Source organism: Cynocephalus volans, chromosome 10 (assembly GCF_027409185.1).
Source record: "Cynocephalus volans isolate mCynVol1 chromosome 10, mCynVol1.pri, whole genome shotgun sequence".
Lineage (NCBI taxonomy): Eukaryota > Metazoa > Chordata > Mammalia > Dermoptera > Cynocephalidae > Cynocephalus > Cynocephalus volans.
The window spans coordinates 48,411,030-48,431,014 of NC_084469.1; the positions used below are offsets into that span (position 1 = coordinate 48,411,030).

Consider the following 19,985-nt stretch of genomic DNA (forward strand, 5'->3'; position numbering starts at 1 on the left):
TTGATTTTTAAAATTAAACTTGTAGTTTTTTATGGAGGTTCTTGTTTCCACAGCAGTTCATTACAGAAGACTTACAACAAATTTCCTCACTGGGTCCCTTGGCCAATGGAAGGATTTGACCATACTCTTGTAAGGCTGTAGCTCTTCCAAGTCCCAGGTCTCAGGCATATGTCTTAGGTCCTACTTTATGCAAATGTCTTAGTTTTAACTCTCTACTGTATCAGGCTTACGAATTGGCCAAGAAACAGCCTTCTTTAATCCCTGGGGTGAATTCATGATCCTCAGGGCAGTCCCCGGCTTCAAAGCATGGTCACCAGCCTGGTTCTGCTTCTGTTCTTGGCCCTAGTGGAGTTCCCTCACTTTCTTGTAAACTCAGCTTGAAAAAAAGATGTTGTTTCTTCTCTGTAAAGTGGGGTTGATGATGGTTATATTAATTCCACAAAGTTTATGTAAAGCACTTGGAATAGTGTCTGGCAGTATTAGACAATATTCTTTTATCCAGTATTTATTTCCACGTATTTATTGCAGGGAGGGTTTTCAGGATTTCAAGTCCAGTATATGACTGGATGTGGAATGTTTATATAGTTCATAGCCAAGTTATAGGTAATTTTATATTTTATACATTTGTTTTGGTTAGGCAATTTAGCACTGCACTGTACTTATGTAACTATACCCTCCTGAAGCTACATAAAGAACATTTATCTATCTTAGGAAAATATGGTATACATTTATAAACATATAAATTTTTGTGTAGGCTTATCATTTAGCAGTTTCAAGTCAAAAATGGCAAAGAAATCTGGGTCACCAATCTTTCTTTAAAAAAAAGCACAAAATAGTTTGAACTTTATGAGATATTTCATTTTTATTGATTTAAAAACATGATTTGGACTGACTGGTTAGCTCATTTGGTTAGAGTGTGGGGCTGATAACACCAAGGTCCAGAGTTTAATCCCTGTACCAGCCAGCCACCAAAATAAAATTTTTAAAAAACATGATTGTCTGGGAGCATTTCTCTGTGTTGAATGATGTTTCCGCAGTTGATCCTCACATTTGGCTCCCGGTAAACTTTACAAAATTATAAAAGCAACAACAACAACAAAACCTGTGATTGTTCCTGTATATAGACATGAAAATACAGTGACATATTTGGATATACTAAATCTATTTTTTGTGGCTTCATAGTCTTTATATAAAAGTATTAAGTTCAAAGCGTATTATACTTGCTAAAAATTACCACTATTTTGATTTTTCTGTGATTTTCATCAATTTCAGGAACACTTCCCCACTAAACATATTAAGATTCTAGAAAAATAAAAGATGACAATAGTCCTTTAATGAAGAGCAATTTTTTTTTTTTTTTAAGGTTAATTTTATTTTTTTTTTTGTCCTTTACGTGACCGGTACTCAGCCAGTGAGGGCACCGGCCATTCCTATATAGGATCCGAACCCGCGGCAGGAGCGTCGCTGCGCTCCCAGTGCCGCACTCTCCCGAGTGCGCCACGGGCTTGGCCCATGAAGAGCAATTTGGAGGAGAGAAATAGCAATGTCTAAGAATGTGCAACCAAACTACAGTGTACATTTAAGTGAGTTTTTAAAATTTAAACAATTCTTAAAATTCTTTCAAAAAGCATACTGACCACACTTTAAATACATGTTTTAAATATCTAAAACAAATATTTTTCTCCTTAATTTCCCCCTCTACCCCCCCCCCCAAAAAAACCCTGTTGGAACGGCTGGGGAGCGTGCAGTGACCAGGTGCTCTGGACACTGTGGGAGAGCTTCGGTTTGCCACAGTTCCTCTGAGTGAACCAATCTCCATGGAAATGTGGACTGCAGCCTGTATGATGTGCACTTTTGTGGAGGTTGTTATGTAGGTATATATTTGTCATATAATGTTTAAGGACCTTTTCCTGGCCAAAAAAACTTTTTTTTTTTGTCCTTTTCGTGACCGGCACTCAGCCAGTGAGTGCACTGGCCAGTCCTAGTGACCGGCACTCAGCCAGTGAGTGCACCGGCCATTCCTATATAGGATCCGAATCCGCGGCGGGAGCGTTGCTGCGCTCCCAGCACAGCACTCTCCTGTGTGTGCCACGGGCTTGGCCCTGGCCAAAAAAACTTTAATCATGCTCATTACAGAATAGTTGAGAATACAGAAAAGTATAGAAAAGAAGATAAAAACACATGTAATCTTACCACATAGAAATACCTACTCGTAATATCCTGTCATATGGATTTCCTGTCTTTTTTCTAAGCATATAAAAAAATATATATACATATGTGGTTATATTGTTTACAGAATTTGATATCTTATTTCTACTGAATAAAATGGTATTGAGTTGCTTTCTCATTGTCTTATATATTCTTCATAAGAATTTATGATTTTAATTGCCAAAAAAAATCTTTCAATGAATGGATATACCATACTGTAAAAGATTTTAAAGAGTGGTATTTATAATTTTACAGTTTTAAAATTTTATTCTGTGTATTTGTATTTTTACAGCTATTAAAGTTTTATTTTGTGTATTTGTTATTTTATAGAACTTTAAAAGCTATGAAATTAAAAATATATATCATATTGACAACTGATGCCTCTCAGCATGCAATTCAACTGGTACATGGTCTCTTTATGTTTTCATAAGCCCTCAAAGGCTGGGAAGAGCCAGCAAGTTAGACACTGCACCAGAATATTACACCCCCACATTTCAGGTCACATTCATAAGGGTCCACTTGCAAGCAACAGATTCCATATTGAGTCACACATGGAGAACTGAAGGTCTGCTAGTAAAGTTCACGTGCTGAACTCCTACCAGCTGTAAAACAGAGTTTATGGGTTTGTGATCCAACCTGTTCCTATCGCGATGTATAAAATGGATGGTGTTACCTGGAAGAGATAAGTATTATTCTCGTTAGATTTATTGCTTACTAGAATCAAGGAAGCTTTTCAAGTTTAATTAGTCCAAAAGGAAAAATTAATTTTTTGGAGTATGTTATATTCACTATATTCTCTATAATTCTCACAATATTTAAAATTATGGTAATAACATGGTCAGGATTATGATTAAATTAAGAGTGATACTTAATGTTTTATGAGATCAAAAGGGAAAGATTTTTAAATTATAACCTGTTGGTTTTTATTAAACATAATTAAGGTCAAGGGTTCAGATCCTCTTACCAGCCAGCCATCAAAATAATAATAATAATAATGAAATAAAATAAATATACTTAAGTAAAATGTCCTGCTAGACAGGCCTGTCAGATGGAACTAACATAGATGTCACACTGGAAATTCATATCTGTTTCTTAAACATAATATGGAATAAATCACTTGCTTCAGAAAATTCACTACCAAATAGTGATTTAATAGGCTATCTGTATTATAACCATAGTCCAGAATAGGCTCAAAAAGAAGGCATTGATACAATCAGTTACAATATACTTAGAGGCCCACAGTCTTTATATCTGCTAAATAAAATCAGTCATAATTTATAATCAAGGTTCTGTTTACTTTGATTCTTGACCTCAAGACCAGAATTTTAACTTAAAATATTAGATTCAGTACCATAAGAAGCATGTTTCCTGCACTGTACTCAGCTGCCATCTACAGCAATCACTAGGTATAATACCACAGATTGGCTCATTATCAAGTGAGGCAAAATGAACTGCTGGGTTAACCAGGATACAGATTTTTGTAAAGAAGTACACCTAGGCTGGCAGGTTAGCTCACTTGGGCGTGGTGCTGATAACACCAAGGTCAAGGGTTCAGATCCCTGTACAGGCCAGCTGCCCAAAAAGATAAGTACACCTAGCTCTTTTCCTTAGAAGAGCTATATTGTTTTTTTCCAGCAGGCACTATCAAAATGTTCTCCTTATGAAGTATCTTCCCACTCGGCACACAGATGATGCCTTCCTGTGCTCTTCGTTCTTACCCAATGGAAGGTGTGGTCAAATGATTCAGAGGAGAGACTCCAGAAACAACCCTTTCCAGTTGTAAGGATGGAAACAGTCATTCAAAAATATGGGTCCGTGTCACTCTGAGCTAAATCATAGGATTCATCTCACGAAACAGAGCTTCCCTGTTAACTAATCGAACTGGTGTAAATACATGAGAGAGGGAAAGGCAGATTCTGGGTATAGTGTTACAGCTGCAAAAAGCCAAAAAGTCATAATACTCTGTCAAAATGCTCTTTCTCAAGCCTTCCTTTTAAAAATCTGGAATATATGAAAGTAAGTATTAATTTTATAACTCTTAGGAGTTATGCTCACTAATGTGGACAGTTTTTTGTTCTTTGGGGGTTTTTTTTGGCAACTTGCTGGGTATGGGAAACCGAGCCCTTAAACCTTGGTGTTACAAAGCTGTGCTCTAATCAACTGAACCAACTGGCCAGCCCCAGACGTGGACGGTTTTAAAGAGGAAGAAGAACCAAGAAAACAACACAGTGCTTACAACAGTGATTTAGGCTTTTTGGCACTGTCATCTATGGGTGTTTGTCCCTTACTGGAAAACTTGAACATGGTAGAGATCTGACACTCAACATTTAGCAAAGTGGAGCTGAAGGAATCTCAGGTGGCCCAAACTGACCAATAAAGCATAATATAGTAGTAGTTCACAGAACGAGCTGTCCCTGGCACCAAGCTGCTTTCTAAAACTGAGCAAGCCTCCTGGTTTTGTTAGGTATAAATAACTAAATAGATTCTTTTATTGAATAAAAAAAGGTGCTTGGTGATTTTCCCCTATTCAGAAATGTTCATCTGCACTGAACTTGAGTGTTATAGCCATATACAAATCACCAGCCCACAGCTGACTTTCTCTATCCCAAATACCTGAAATCACTCAGGTATGGAATGATGGGCACATTCACCAAATAAACAGACATCAAAATACACAGAATCCATGAAAAACAAAAGATGTCCCCCACAAAAGCACAACATCCTGACTGTTATGTCAAGTTGCCCATCTCCACATGCTGTCTATCTGATGAAGGAGGGTGGCCTCTGGATTTGTAAGAAGCACAGGAAGGCTACAGTCACGTGATGCTCACCTGGACCTAAGATGAGGGTTCCGCCTTGCTGGGCGGGGTCTCCTTGAAAATCAAAAAGAGGCCCAGTCACTGCCCGCCACAGGCTCCGAAGGCTTCCTGACAGTAGGTTTGACTTTACGTGGGGGCTCTGTCCTGAAATATTGAGAATTGTCTTTAGAAGTTATCATTTTATATTTTATACTAAAAAGATAATGTTAGTGTTTCTGGAAGACATTCTCTTTCTTTCTAGGGCTGGCCAGTTGACTCAATTGGTTAAAGCGTGGCACTGATTAACTCCAAGGTCCAGGGTTCCATCTCTGTACTGGCCAGCCAACAACAACAACAAAAAAAAAAAAAAAAAAAAGAAAGAAAACATTCTTTTTGTTGTGTCTCATCTTACTTTCTACTACTTGTCTTTAATTCCTTCAAAGAATGGTTTCTCAACCTTTTACTATTGATGTTTTGACCCAGGTGATTTTTTGTCCTGTGCAATGTTCAGTGTTCAGCAGCAGCCTTGCCTCCTACATCCACTAAATACCAGTAGCACCATTCACCAAGTTGTGACAATCAAAAACATCTCTGGACAGTGCCAAGCCAAATGTTCCCTGGGGATGTCCCAGTCGAGAACTACTGCTTTAAAGAAAGGAGCGGAAATAGACCCAGGTCGTTTTCTGCCACAGAAAAACGTCAGCTACAGACTTCCCATGTCAGTAGGTACTTCCCATTTTCATTCCCCAGTTATATTCTATTTAGTCTCTCACCTCCTAATAGGTAGCTATACCTTTCAAAAGACACTGTGGCACAGACCTGTCATATGTTGGTCAAAACCTGTTTCCTCTTCCTGGGTCCACAGCTGAACTATGTTTCCTGCCTTCCTTGCAGTCAGGGATGGCACGTGACTGTGTTCTAACCAATGAGAGAATGAGGCTGGCACATCCCCATGTTCCTCCCACGTTTGTGGAAGGTTTGCATTTAACATGGCAGAGCCGGCAGACGGAAGGGGCCTGGATCACAGAACTGCTGCTTGGAGAAAAGGCACTCAAATAGATATACCGTTCTTGAAATTTGAAACAAAAACACATAACCGTTTACCACGTTATGCTAGACTTCAGCTTTAGCTGGAGCAGGAGCTCTGTGGCTGCCTCTCCATCCTCCTGGGGGTCAGTTTTCTACCTCCAGTGACTGATACTTCATCTCCATGCCCTTTGAGCAAAGACACTGTCTCTCTACCGTTCCTGTGACTTATTTTTCTATCTCTGTCTTTTATGTCTTGCTTTTAGCTTTTCATTTTTATTTTTTTTGCTTTTAGCTCTTTATTTTGATGACTACGTAGCCTGTGACCTGCCTGATTTCCTAATATTTTCAAATACCTATTATTTCCCTTCACCTCTCCAACCCTTCTATCTCTTTCACGTTTACGTTAGGATGAACATTGATTTACCAAGAAACAAATATAGGCTCACCTGCGTAGAGACATAATTAAAAGATTAAATTTTATTGTCTTACAGGATTCTACATCTAAAATAATTATGTTGTGAAATCTAACTATCTTCTCATGTCCAATGAAAATTTAAAAATTCAAGTGAACGAGATTCCACAGCCTAGAATTGAACAATCTTTGCCTGCTCTAATTCTGCAAGTTTGAATTTAGTTCTTACGTGTAAAACTCCTGTTTTTCAGTCTTCTACAAACTCATTACTCCCTCGCATTTAACAGCTTTATGTCTTATTCTTTGTCTTTATAAAATTGGTACCATAAATTTTAAATTATAACTGTATAACATATTTTTTGTGCCTTAATTTTCAAGTAAGACTATTCTGAGTCTGATTGTGAGATTTATGTTTTATGCTTTTCAGGGTGGGACCTTTAAATAAATATTTCATGAGAACCTAATATTTTCTGTTTGGCAATACAGTACTTTAACACAAGTCAATGAAACTTAAATGATTTGAAAATACCCTCTTATAATTACAGCATATATTTGGTTTGGAATTCAACAGTTTTCTTTGCAATTCCATATCTTTATTGTGGCAGTGAATGGTGAGGTGTTACTAAAGTGAAACTCACAGTTTATATCTAAAGTGATAAATGATAAACAGACCTTACACATGCTGAGACTCTGTTATAGCACATGTAAACAGAGTACCAAAATGTGAGGCTCACATTCTGTACTGCTGCAATTTCCTACTCTAAAGAGAGAGAGAGAAAGATCAAACTGTGTTTATGCTAGCTCATCATTAGTTTTAATACAGTTTAAGTTGCTTTCTTTAAAAACATCAGCAAAGGGGTCATGGCAACTCCTACCTCATAAACACTTCCCAGATCCATCCCCACATCTCCATCTCTACCTGAACCTTCTCACTTCTTTCTAGCCAACTACCACACTACAGCCTTGTCAGGAACATCACTGGCTCTGGTTTGGCTGGTTCCAGTTCCTCCTCCACATGGCTATGTGACCGTGGCACTTCTCTGCTCAATCACTTGTATGACACCCCCGCTGCCTTCAGAATAAATCCAAACTCCTCAGCTTGTCACTCTGGACTCAAAGTGAGTTGGCCACAACCTATCACTGGTTCACGCCAATTCCCCAACTGGCTTCTAGACTCTGGCCAGAGGCAGGGGCCTGCACTTTTCCAAATGAGTTGTATTTTTCATGCTTTTGTGCTTTCCCACATGCTACTTTCTGTTCACTTCTCCCAGTTACCTCCTTTACACCTGAGCTGAGACTTCACCTTCTGAGAAGCCTCCCAGATCCTCCCTCCCCTTGCATTCTGGACACAGGTATTACTAGTACACGCTCTCTTTTGTCACAAGCCTTTACGCCGTGTTGTAATTGACTGTGTCTGTCTCCCAGAGTAGATTATGAGCTCTGGATGGCAGGGGCTGTGTTTTTACCACTGCCCTCCCGGGAGCATTCTACACAGTGGTTGTCACAGACAAGAGCCCCATAACACTTGTTGAGAGTGACTGATTTGAGTTTGAGTTCTCTCATCTGGCATCTCAGAAACCAAGTTCTTTCTACTTAAAACACACATAAACAATTCAACTAAGGTTTACTAAGATCTATTAATTACAAGAGATTGTGATAAGGGCAGGGAATATGGACACTATAAAGATGAATAAACATCACACTCTTCAACTAACTTACTACCTGGCCAACTTAAGTGTGATAACAGAGTGTCCAATGAAGTTCAAGGTGCTGTTAAAGTACAACAAGGCAAGCAATTACTGCTGCTTAAAGAGCTTATTAAAAACCCTTTGCAGTAGGTTTCAAATGATAAGCAGGATTTCATCAATTAAAGGACATGGAGTGTTCAAAGCCATGGTGTTGAGGTATAAAAATATGTGAACTTAGTTCTTATGTGTAAAACTCCTTTTTTTCAGTCTTCTACAAACTCATTACTCCTTCTATCAGTTGGTTAGAGCATAGTACTAATAACACCAAGGTCAAAGGTTTGGATCCCCTTACCAACTGGCTGCCAAAAAACCAAAAAATATGTGAACTTAATATTATTTTTCTTTTAATTACAAAAGTAAAATTTACTCGTAAAAAATACAAAAACCGATTCTCTCCCTCCTATTCTTGGAGTAAACAGCACAATATCTTTTAAAGCCTTTTTCACTACACACACACCCCCACACACACCACACTATAGATCTTTATGTTTATGCAAATAGTTTCTGTTTTCACAAGAATGGAATCATAATGAAAACACTGTTCTGCAACTTGCTTTTTTTCATTCAATAATACTTCATCAACAGCTTCCATGTCATTACCCAGAAAATGAGTCTTTTGCAGTCTGGTCTATCTGGATCACTGATTAGAATCATAAAAAGCAGCCCGATTTACAAATTTATCATTTGTTTTCTTGTGCATATATATATATATATATATATATACACACACAAATACGACAATACACCACCAGTGTTTTCTACTTAAGACATGTTATGTCTTACCTGAGGAGGCAATTTCTTCACCTCTTTTCATTCCCAATTTTTTATAAATTTCTCTCTCAGGATCCACATAGATTTCATGAGAATACCCAGTCAGTTTGCAGAAAGGCTGAAAAGAGAGAACAGTTGGAATTTTTATAAGAACAAGTGATAATGATAACATAACTTCAGCCAATTCAACCTTCACTTAGTGGTTGAAATAATCTAATTTTTATGTCTGAAATATATTTAATCTGTTCCCCAATTTGCTGGATATTTACCTCAATATGATGGTAGGATGACTGTCCAATCACTATAAGGGAGACATTTGCTTCCTTTAGGAGAAAAAAAGGACATATATATATTAATAAAAATTATATATGTTTTATACAGCTTCTCCTAATCCACCTCTTCAGTTTCATTCTAATGCCACCTTTGGTTTCTAGAGGAATGGAATATACAGTAAAAGTGTGTGAGTCAAAGCAAAGAATGCATGCTATAATGTTCCATTAATTCAGATGATTCTTTTACCCAGTAAGAATTTCAAGACTTAAACCTAAGACCTAACACTGTAAAACTACAAAAAACAAAGGGGGGAAAGCTCAACATCATTGGTCTGGGCAATGATTTCTTGGATATGAGTCCAAAAGCACAGGCAACAAAAGCAAAAACAGACAAATCGGATTGCATCAAACTAAAATCCTTCTGCATAGCAAAGGAAACAATCAATGGAGTGAAAAGACAACCCTCAGACTGGGAGAAAATATTAGCAAACCATATATCTGATAAGGGAGTAATATTCAAAATACATAAGGAACTCAACTTAATAGCAAGAAAACAAAAAACTCAAAAAATGGACAAAAAACCTCAACAGACATTTCTCAAAAGATGATGTACAAAATGACCAACAGATAAATGAAAAAATGCTCAACAATCACTGAGCATCAATCATCTGGGAAATACAACTTACAACGACAATGCCACACCACTTCACACCTGTCAGAATGTCTATTTTTTTTTTATTTAGCATATCATTTTCTTCAGAATGTCTATTATCAAAAGGAAAAAGATAAGTGTTGATGAGGATGTGGAGAAGAGGGAGCCTTTGTGCACTGCTGATGAGACTGTAAATTAGAATAGACATTATGGAAAATGGCGTAAAGTCTCCTCAGAAAATTAATAATAGATCTATGAGATGATCCAGCAATGCCACTGCTGGGTATACATCCAAAGGAAATGAAGACAATATGTCAAAGAGGTATCTGCACTCCTATGTTCATTGCAGCACTATTCACAGTAGCCGAGAGATGGAATCAACCTAAGCGTCCTGGTACATGGATAAAGAAAATGTGGAATCACAATGGAATACCATTATTCAGCCATAAAAGGGAAAGAAATTTTTCTGTTATTTGCAAAAAACATGGATGTGACGAGGCTGTGCTCGATCCAACTGAGCTAACAGGCCAACATCTACTTTTTTGTGTTTTGTTAGTTTTTGGCAGCTGGCGCACATGGGGATCCGAACCCTTGACCTTGGTAAAAACATGGATGAACCTGGAGGACGTTATGCTATGTGAAATAATCCAGGCACAGAGAGACAAATACGAGCATACTTTAAAAGGTTATTGAAAAATAGAATTAAAAGAGAATATGGATCTTTCCGTGAACTTCTTGAAGCACCATGGTACTGCATTATCTTGCTTATATGTGGAACCTAAAGAAGTCGAACTGATAGAAAGAGAGCAGAATTATGGTTCCCAGGGGCTGGGGGAGCGGGGATGGGAAATGGGGAGATGGGGTTCAAAGGGTACAAACTTGGGCCAACCCCGTGGTGCACTCGGGAGAGTGCGGCTCTGGGAGCGCAGTGGCGCTCCCGTGGCGCAGGTTTGGATCCTACATAGGGATGACCCGGTGCGCTCACTGGCTGAGCGCGGTGCGGGCGACAGCAAGCCAAGGGTTGCCATCCCCTTACCGGTCACAAAAAGGACAAAAAAAAAAAAAAAAAAAAAGGGTACAAAGTTTTCGTCAGACAAGAGTGACAAGTTTTAAGAGATCTATTGCACATCATGGTGACAACACTTACTAATAACGTTATCTTTCAAAACTGCTAAAAGAGTAGATTTTACGTGCTTTCGCCACAAAAAAACAAGTATGTGAGGTGACATATATTAATTAGCTTAATTAATCATTCCACAGGGCTGGCCAGTTAGCTCACGTGGTTAGAGCGTGGTGTTATATAACACCAAGGTCAAGGGTTCGGATCCCGGTACTGGGCAGCCACCAAAAACAGTCATTCTACAACATCGTACCCCATAACCATACACAATGATTATTTGCCAATTAAAAAAAAGATTAAAAGGACATGAAGAGGAACAGTCAAAAATTTTTTTTCAAAATGATATCGTTAATAATTATCTATACTCTTCCCAGGTATATGTAAAAAACAAACAAAAAAAAAGGATAAAAACTTAAAAGTAGGGCTATTTAATAGATAACTGTATTTTTTCACAGCCCAATCGATAAGATCTGCTGAAAACAAACCTTAGGCTCACAAAGGCTGCCCAGTGCCTTCGCTGAGACAGGCTCACCTGTGGGCACACCTGAGAGCCTGGACGCGGAACGGAACGTCCTGCTTAACACACACCGATTCCACCTTGAAGACACGTGAGTCTTTCCTACAACGAACCACTACTTGGGGTGTCACAAAAAGTAACGGGAAGAAACGATCCGTGGTTTCCAGCCCTGTTTCGGGCATCAGCATTCGACACCGGAGAACAGGCCGGGCTCCCGGGAACGGAAAACGAGAACTGTGACCGCGGTCGGTCCGTGTGGAGGTGGCGACGGGCTGTGCGCGGCGGCGGGGCTCCGGGTCCCCTCACCCGGTCCCTCACAGGGCCCTCCGTCCGCCCGCCGCGCGCTCCCGGGCCGTACCTGTAGGAAGCTGCTGGGGACCCGGGCCAGGTCTTCCACGTACTCCTTGCAGGTGTAACACAGGAAATGCTGAAAACAACGGGCAGAAAGGGCGAGTCAGCGCCGTGACCCCGCGGGCAGAGGGACGCGCTCGGTCCGGCCAGACGCCCAGAGACGCGGCCCCCGGGGCAGCGGCCGGGCGGGGCCAACGTCTCCCCGTCCCAGAAGCCGCCTGAGGACGACACCGACCATGGCGGGCGCTCACCCGCACGAACACCACGACGGCCCGGCGCTCTCGGAACAGCGCCCCGAACGGCACCCGCGCGCCGGCGGCGTCCAGCAGCGGCAGCTCGGCCACGGCCGCCGCCAAGGGCTGCCCGCGCTCGGGGCCGCTCGGGGCCAGGGCCGGGCCCGCGAGGCCGCTGACCTGCCGCGTGACAGGGGCGGCCATGGCGCGCCGAGAAGGCGGGACGCGCGGGGCCGGGGCGGGGTGCGCCGAGGGGGCGGGGCGCGTGGGGCCGGGGCGAGGCACGTGGGGCTGGGGCGGGGCGCGCCGAGGGGGCGGGGCGGGGCACGTGGGGCCGGGGCGGGGTGCGCCGAGGGGGCGGGGCGCGAGGGGCCGGGGCGGGGCACGTGGGGCCGGGGCGGGGTGCGCCGAGGGGGCGGGGCGCGTGGGGCCGGGGCGGGGCACGTGGGGACGGGGCGGGGTGCGCCGAGGGAGGCAGGGTACGCGAGGGGCGACATCCGGGAGGGGTCCGCGTAGGGGGCGGGGCCCGCCGGGGGCCGGGGCGGGGTGCGCCGAGGGGTCGAGGCACGTGGGGACGGGGCGGGGTGCGCCGAGGGGGCGGGGCACGAGGGGGCGCCGAGGGAGGCAGGGTACGCGGGGGCGACATCCGGGAGGGGTCCGCGCAGGGGGCGGGGCCCGCCGGAGGCCGGGGCGGGGTGCGCCGATGGGGCGGGGCACGCGGGGGGCGACATCCGGGAGGGGTCCGCGCCAGGGGCAGGGCACGAGGGCCGGCGGGCCGGTTTCCGGACTCGGCGGCTCAGGGTGAACACGGGAGGAGGGACAGGGAGCGGTGTGACAAGGGACGTTCTGGCCAGGACAACCGTGTCTGTGATCCCACAGTCTTATCGTTTTCCCTCCCGTCCCGTTTTTAGCCCATCCGCTCCTCAGAGCTGGCACTTTTAAAAATTTTCTGAGGTGTTACTGACACGCGGTGTAACGTGCAATCTTGTGCATAGGGGTCTATTAAGTTCTCCCAACATTTGATCATGGGAATTTGTCCACAGTCAGCCAAGGTTTAAGGAATCTGACAGCGAACGCTCCTGTACCCTCCACCTAGGTCTGCGTCAGCGTTTACTGCGCTTTGTCACCTTATCCACCTGTCCACAGTTGGATGGAGTGTGTCTGATTACTCGCCCGTCGTTCACACCCTATCGAACTGTGAACATTTCTATCGCTGAGAAGATTCTCTCAGTTCTACTATGTATATGGGTTTTGGGGTTTTTTTGGCGGCTGGCCAGTATGGGGGTCCTAACCCTGGACCTCACTTTTACCAGCCCCACGTTCTGAGTGGGTGAGCCAACCAGCCAACCCGAGCAGTAGATCTATTAAATCTATTTACGAAACCACACTTCAGGGGCTTCGGGAGTCCAGGTCTTATTCTCAAAACATCTCTGACTAAGTCTACTTACCAGACCCTTCAGGTGAGATAATCCACTGGGGGAGGGAGGGTTGTGACAGATGGGCTGGGGGGTATAAGGACGGTTGACTTAGGTGGCTTGGCATCAGTTTTGTGGGAATCCCACACCTCAATCTCTCCTAGGGCAGGCATAGGAAATTTAGGAATTTCTGCAGCCTTTATGAGACCCAAATGGCCCCAGACTTGGAGGCTGGTCTTTCACTGGGATTTCTCATGGGTGGTGACGGTGTGTCCAAGACTTCCAGGGCAGGACCAGGCAACATTCAGGTCTTCATAAGATCTCTCACTCTTGCATCTGGATTTGAGGATCCTCCAACTATGGCAAGTGTGCAGTCAAAGCTGTTCGGGGCAGAGTGCTGGTCAGGTAGTACATGTGACTCATTTGACTCTGCCACAAAATGCAGGAGAGGCTGAGCCTGCATCCTCTGCTTTCCAGCCGTGTGAAGATTCATATGTTATTGAGCATACATTAAGTGATCTCAGTTTGAGAAGCCCTACAGTGGATTTAGAAAAATTTTAAGCATAGACCTGTTTCTAAATCAAGTTTGTTTCTGTATCAAGATATCCCCTGAGCTTCCTGGGGTGCCACAGTGAACTCCCAGGGGCAAAGCAGGGTATTTTAAATAGTTGAGGAAAACAGAGTCATCTGTCAGACATCTGCATATGGGCTGGAGCCAGACCACAGTTTCAACATGACTCCACTACATTTCTTTGGATGATGTTATATCTTTGCAAAACTGGGTTTTCAACGGCTGTTGTGATAAAAAGGTAGAGCCCCACAAAAATCAGTGTGGAACAGAAAATGAGGGTGGTATTGTCCAGTCTGATTCCAAGGTTTTAGGACTTGCGCAGTGTCCAATCAGCACATGCATCCCATTAGTAATTGTGGTTATTTAGGAGTAAAATTAAAATATTAAGTTTTCTTCTAATTTACAGGTTTTATAATTTCAAATGACTACTAAGGTGTTAGGACATAAATATTTATTAAGTTGTTTGGGCCTAACTTCTTAATAAAGGGAACTGCTGGGTAGTCTTTGGACCTAGGTGTGCTGTAAGTAAACTGAGAACCAAGGGCACCGTGAACCAGGAGTTCGGGCACCTCGGAATTGCACGGGCAGCTCCTCGCCTTCGGAAGCGTCTTCACAGCCTGCACAAGGCCGGGCACGTAGCAGGCCTCCGTGATACTGTCTGGTGGGTGGGTGCACAGAACGGGCAAGGAGTGGCCGTACTAAGACAACTCTCGCAGCCTGTGGATGGAGGCAGGGAGTCATGGTGCTTACACAAGACTCATTTCTCACTGGCTTAAAAAAGGCACAGCCAAGCCCAAAAGACACATTCAATTTGCTATCTGGCCGGTCCACAGAAACCCACTGACCTGTGAAGCAGGTTCACTGTGCACTGGTTACCAACTTGTCTGAGTCCAGTGAGAAAGAGTCCCCCACCCCCGCCACACACACACGTTACATGAAGTGGATTTATCACTTACAGATAGGCAGCAAGGGACAACAGGTGACTAGGATTCATTACGAGCCGGTTCCTCAATGCTCAAGAGAACTGCCTGGGGTGATGGTGTCTCATCTGAGTGTGCCCTGCTTGCACTCAGCTGAGAGACCTCAGAAAGCAGCCTACCTTGGGTTTTATGGAGTTTTACACCCCAGGGGTACATGACAAACTGAGCCAAAGCATTGAAGGGCATCATGTTTCTAAAGGGGCTGTTACAGCCAGTCCCTCCCTGTCTCAGGATGTTGTATTCCCAGCACATTCTATAGTTATTCTTGAAAACTACAAGTAAGAAAGGAGGACTGGGTCGGTGCAAGGCCATCCAGAAAACTGTCCAGCACAAACTAACGCTCAGCTGGCTGTACTTCCACTTAGATTGTTCCAGAGATGAGCCGCGCCCAGCTGTGGGTGTCCAGATTTCCTTGGCTTTGCTGTTAGCCACTAACTCTAGTCACAGTTCCACCCAGGCCTTCCAACAGCTGTTCCAAGCTCCCCAAAGCTCCTGGCTGAATCTGGCAGCAACCAAGCTGATTCCCATCTCTTATATGCTCCTCTCCGAGATCTGGAAGGAAGGACCTAGGAACACAGCTTGTCCTTCTGTCACGCTCCTGAGCTCACGAGCAGCAGCAGCGGCCATTCTGAGCCCCAGGGTCCTTGTCCCTGTTTTGACCTAGAGCAGGAATATAAATAGTTTATCAGGTATCTAGCCAGTTTGAGAGCCTGACCTGCTGACGTGTGGTTATCGGCGTACTGCACACTTTATTTTTTTGAAGCACTTGCTACAGTTATGATTAGATAATCCTGTGTTTCTGGTCTGTCCCTCGGGTAGACTGCAAGCTCCCTGAAGCAAGGGCCGCTCCTCACACCTCGCTCCCCATATCTCCGGGTTCTGCGCAGGCCTACTTACTACACGGGCTTTTCCTCTTGGACTTCTCCCCCTACCTGTGTTCCCCCTTCCCTGCCTTTCGCTTTTTCTTGTCACCTCCGCTGCCCTCTCTCTGGCTTGCCGAGTTGGGTGGCTGTACCTCGGTCTGGAGACAGTGCGTTCCCGATTTATTCGTCTCTCCTGTTTGGTTTTCCTACGACAAATAATGTAGCTCCCAAGAGGTTAATTCACCAAGAAGTAACTTAGGTGGAAGGGATAAATAAGTGCGAAACATACCTAATCAGCCTTTCGGATAAAGCCTTGCCCAGAGAAAGGCAGGGGTTGAAGGGCTGCATTTTGTTTTCTTTTGGTTTGGATGTTTCATTCTGGTTACTCAAACGTACTTGTTTTCCAGAGTATTAATTCCCTATATTGTAGTTTCCCTTACACTTTAAGCTTCTTAGGGACATGAACTGTTTTGTGTAAGTTCCTCAATCACTGTACTTAGGACACAACAGGCAGAACTGTTCACACAAGCAACACATATTTGCTCACCAACTTCCATGTACCAGGCATTGTGTTGGAAACTAGAAAGATTGAGATAACTAAGATAAGTCCAAGACAAGATTATAGTCTGGTCTGGTCAGGGAGATAAAGTTAGAATAAATAATTGCAACGAGCCATAAATAATACAGCAGAAGTATAAATAAGGTATGCTGAGAACTCGTATCAGTCATGATGCTTTTGGAGTCAAGCAAGAGGAAATCTGGACTCAAATGGTCTTGTATCATAAGGATACTTATTAAATGACAGAGAATTCAGAGACAGGCTGGGTTCTCAGTGTGGAACAATCGGGGCTGTGTCCTCAGCCGTTCTCTGACTCTGCGCTCCCTTGTGCCATCACTGCTGTCAGGCCGGCCTCCCACGCAGCCACAGGATGGCTCCCCGCAGCTCGGAGCTGCATCTCCCAGTTCAGGTCAAACGAAGAGACTCAGAACACCTTCATCCCAGAGCCCCGGGTAAACCGCTCCTCAGTGACTCACATTGGCTTAGATCTGCCCTTCCCTGGACCAATCTGTGGCAAAGGAATTATATATCCATGATATATTTAAACTGATTATTTGCATAGAAGGGACATTGGGAAATAAACCAAAATGACAGTTACAGTGGTACAAAGTAAAGGATGATACATTATCAAAGATGATGTCGTCAATGACAACAATAAGTGAAATAAAAAGAAATCAAGCAATCAGAGGTGAAGTGAACAGACTGAAAATCTTCAAGAGCATGATTAAACTCTGGGAAGTTGTGCTAGTTATCAGTGCGTGCATCTCAGCGACGAATCAATCCTCCTTACCTGCTCTGTGGCAGTGGAGCCTTCCTCTTCTGCAGTGAACACGACTGTTAAGCTTCTTCAGTAGGGGCCTGTATTACCATGTGTTTCTGATGTTTTCACAGCTGGGGACTTGTTGATTCTGGAGGGCCTGCCCCTCCCAGTGCTAGCCAATTCCTGCATAGTAAATGGCTGTCCTGAGAGCATACCTTTCATATGCAAACTAGCCAATCCAGAGCCCACACCCCACAGCACCCCCCACCACCCCCCCACCCCCCGCCACCGTTTCGGGTTCTTACACTTGGGGCCACTGTTCCCTGCCCTAATGAACCCACTGAAAATATTCAAATGAGCCAGTCCTAAACCTGCGTAGCTGCTTAGCCTGCCTTTCCAACTCCCTCCTGCAAAAATGACAGCGAACACTCTTGCCCATGTTTTCCTTTGCCTCCCTTGGATGTCCTGATGGACCCACGAGGCCCTGTATGGCATGTGCAGCACCTGCCTTCTCTTGGGAACTATGACTAATAAACTACCTTTTCAATGGCAATCGTTTCTTGATCTGTTGGCCTCGCCACACCTGAAGAAGAATAAAACCTACATTTTAAAACAGGGGTACTAGAGGGACACTGCAGGAGATAAAGGCTTATTTTCTTGGTTTCAATGTGCTTTGGTTTTGCTGCTTCATCCCATTCCTTCTCCATCTTCCTAGCTGCACTCAGGAGCGTGCAGAGTTGGGGAGCTTGCCGGCCCCGGCCCCGGCCCCGGCCCCGGCCCCGGCCCCGGCCCCGGCCCCGGCCCCGGCCCCGGCCCCGGCCCCGGCCCCGGCCCCGGCCCCGGCCCCGGCCCCGGCCCCGGCCCCGGCCCCGGCCCCGGCCCCGCACTCGCCTTGGGGTGGCCTGCCTAGTGTGAACACAATGCCCCCAGGCCTCATGTCACACTGCTGAGAGGGGGGGCTCCCTGACTTTGTCTGTACACTCACCTGCCAGCCTTAGCCCCCAGTACCCTGAGGGTTGTTTCCCATGGCCCTCCCAGTGTAGTGGGGAACCCTGAGCATTTTCTGATTGTTAAACCTGCCCCCTTCCGCTGGAGAAACTGTTAGAAATTTTATGCTTGGCTGTCTTAATTGCAAATTTTAGTTTCTGTAATGTAGCTTGCTTCCTATATCCATGCAAATTAGGCTTCAGAACTGACCAATGAGCTATGTCTCATAGCCAACCAATATGGACTAACAGACTTGCATCCCTTATTTGCATAAGAGGACCTAAATGGGAACCTGGGCGGGAAGTTTTTGGCTATATGAGGCTGCCCCTTTCCTTCATTCAGGGAGACGCCAGCCTGGTGCTCCTGCTCTCCTTGCTTGCAAGCAATGAAGTGCTGTAACACCAAAAAGAGCTGTCAACTATTAAAAGAGCTGTAAAACCAACGTTGGTCTTGGATTCCTCTGTGTGAGCACCTCACAATGCAGTGTGAACACTGCACACTTCAGGCTGAGAACCGCCCCGTGGGATCCTGATTGAAGGTGCAGGATGGTTAAGTGGGGGCTCATTATACTATTCCTTTGTGTATTTGGACTTTTCTATATTAAAAGTTTAAAATACTGCTGCATAGTTTGTTCTTAAATGGATAAAAATATAATTAAGTGGCTTCCTAATGATGTAGATAATTCACTTTTTTTATGATTAGAAATGACATTGGAGTCATCCTTATGCACACCAGCTTCGTTCCAGGAGAGTATACCTGCAGGGCAAATTGCTGGAAGTGGAATTTCTGCGTGAGAGGACATGCTCATTGTAAGCAAGTCGTATTGCTGAGTTTTTTTTTTTTTTTTTTGTCTTTTTCGTGACCGGCACTCAGCCAGTGAGTGCACCGGACATTCCTATATAGGATCCGAACCCGCGGCGGGAGCGTCGCCGCGCTCCCAGAGCTGCACTCTCCCGAGTGCGCCACGGGCTCGGCCCGTATTGCTGAGTTTATCACGCAGAGGAGGACTTCAGATGTCCTGTTTGTCATCCTCTTGCCAGCACTGGGTAATAGCAATTAAGAGAACTTCAAATGGTAACCAGGAGCCAGTATGAGGTTATTTCAAAACTTCTAATTCCCGATGGGGCTTGTGTGGAACTTAAAGTCAAGGTCTCATGCCCTCTTGTTTGGAGGTCATTGATTTCAGATATAAAGAAAAGGGAATGGTATGTTCACATTGAAGATGCCTTGCCAGGGGTATTTCAGTACCAGAGCCTTTGGCCTATAGAGAGGAAGCTTCTTGAATTTGGGGGAATGAACGCATAACCAGAAGAGGGTAACAGGCTGATGGGTAGCAATGACAGCAGGCAGTTTGCCAGATGTGACCAAATTTATTATAAGCAGGGTTCCAGTAAGCAGAAATTGATCAGGAAAAAACAAACAAACAAACAAACATACAACCAAAAAAACCCAGCTGCTGGTATTTTGACAGCTCTAATGAATTACTGATATCAATGGATGAAAAGTTTTCCTTGACATTACTGTTCTCAGGGTTATATTTCATGTGAAGTAAAAATTCCATTTTAGAATATTTCATTCTAAACGTTTTCAGATATAAAGAACCATATGGTTTAGTCGTTGTTATTTTAACAGACCAGTGAACTCGGACATCATTAAAAAGTAATTTTGCAGGAGGGATAGCAGCCGTGCGAGAATGCAGAAATGAGAAGGCGTTGTCCAGGGAGCATCAGCCCATGATG

General features: G+C 44.2%; 1 protein-coding gene across 1 annotated transcript; it reads right to left on the minus strand.

Moving 5' to 3' along the window:
• Positions 1-843: 843 nt before the first annotated feature.
• On the minus strand, positions 844-12,315 carry PRXL2C (peroxiredoxin like 2C). Its single transcript, XM_063111230.1, has 6 exons — positions 12,130-12,315; positions 11,886-11,954; positions 9,236-9,289; positions 8,979-9,084; positions 5,040-5,171; positions 844-2,881 (listed from the first exon to the last, which is right to left on the minus strand). The coding sequence occupies exons 1-6, from the start codon at positions 12,313-12,315 to the stop codon at positions 2,754-2,756; spliced, it is 675 nt and encodes a 224-aa protein (XP_062967300.1). The 3' UTR covers positions 844-2,753.
• Between the last annotated feature and the right edge of the window lie 7,670 nt (positions 12,316-19,985).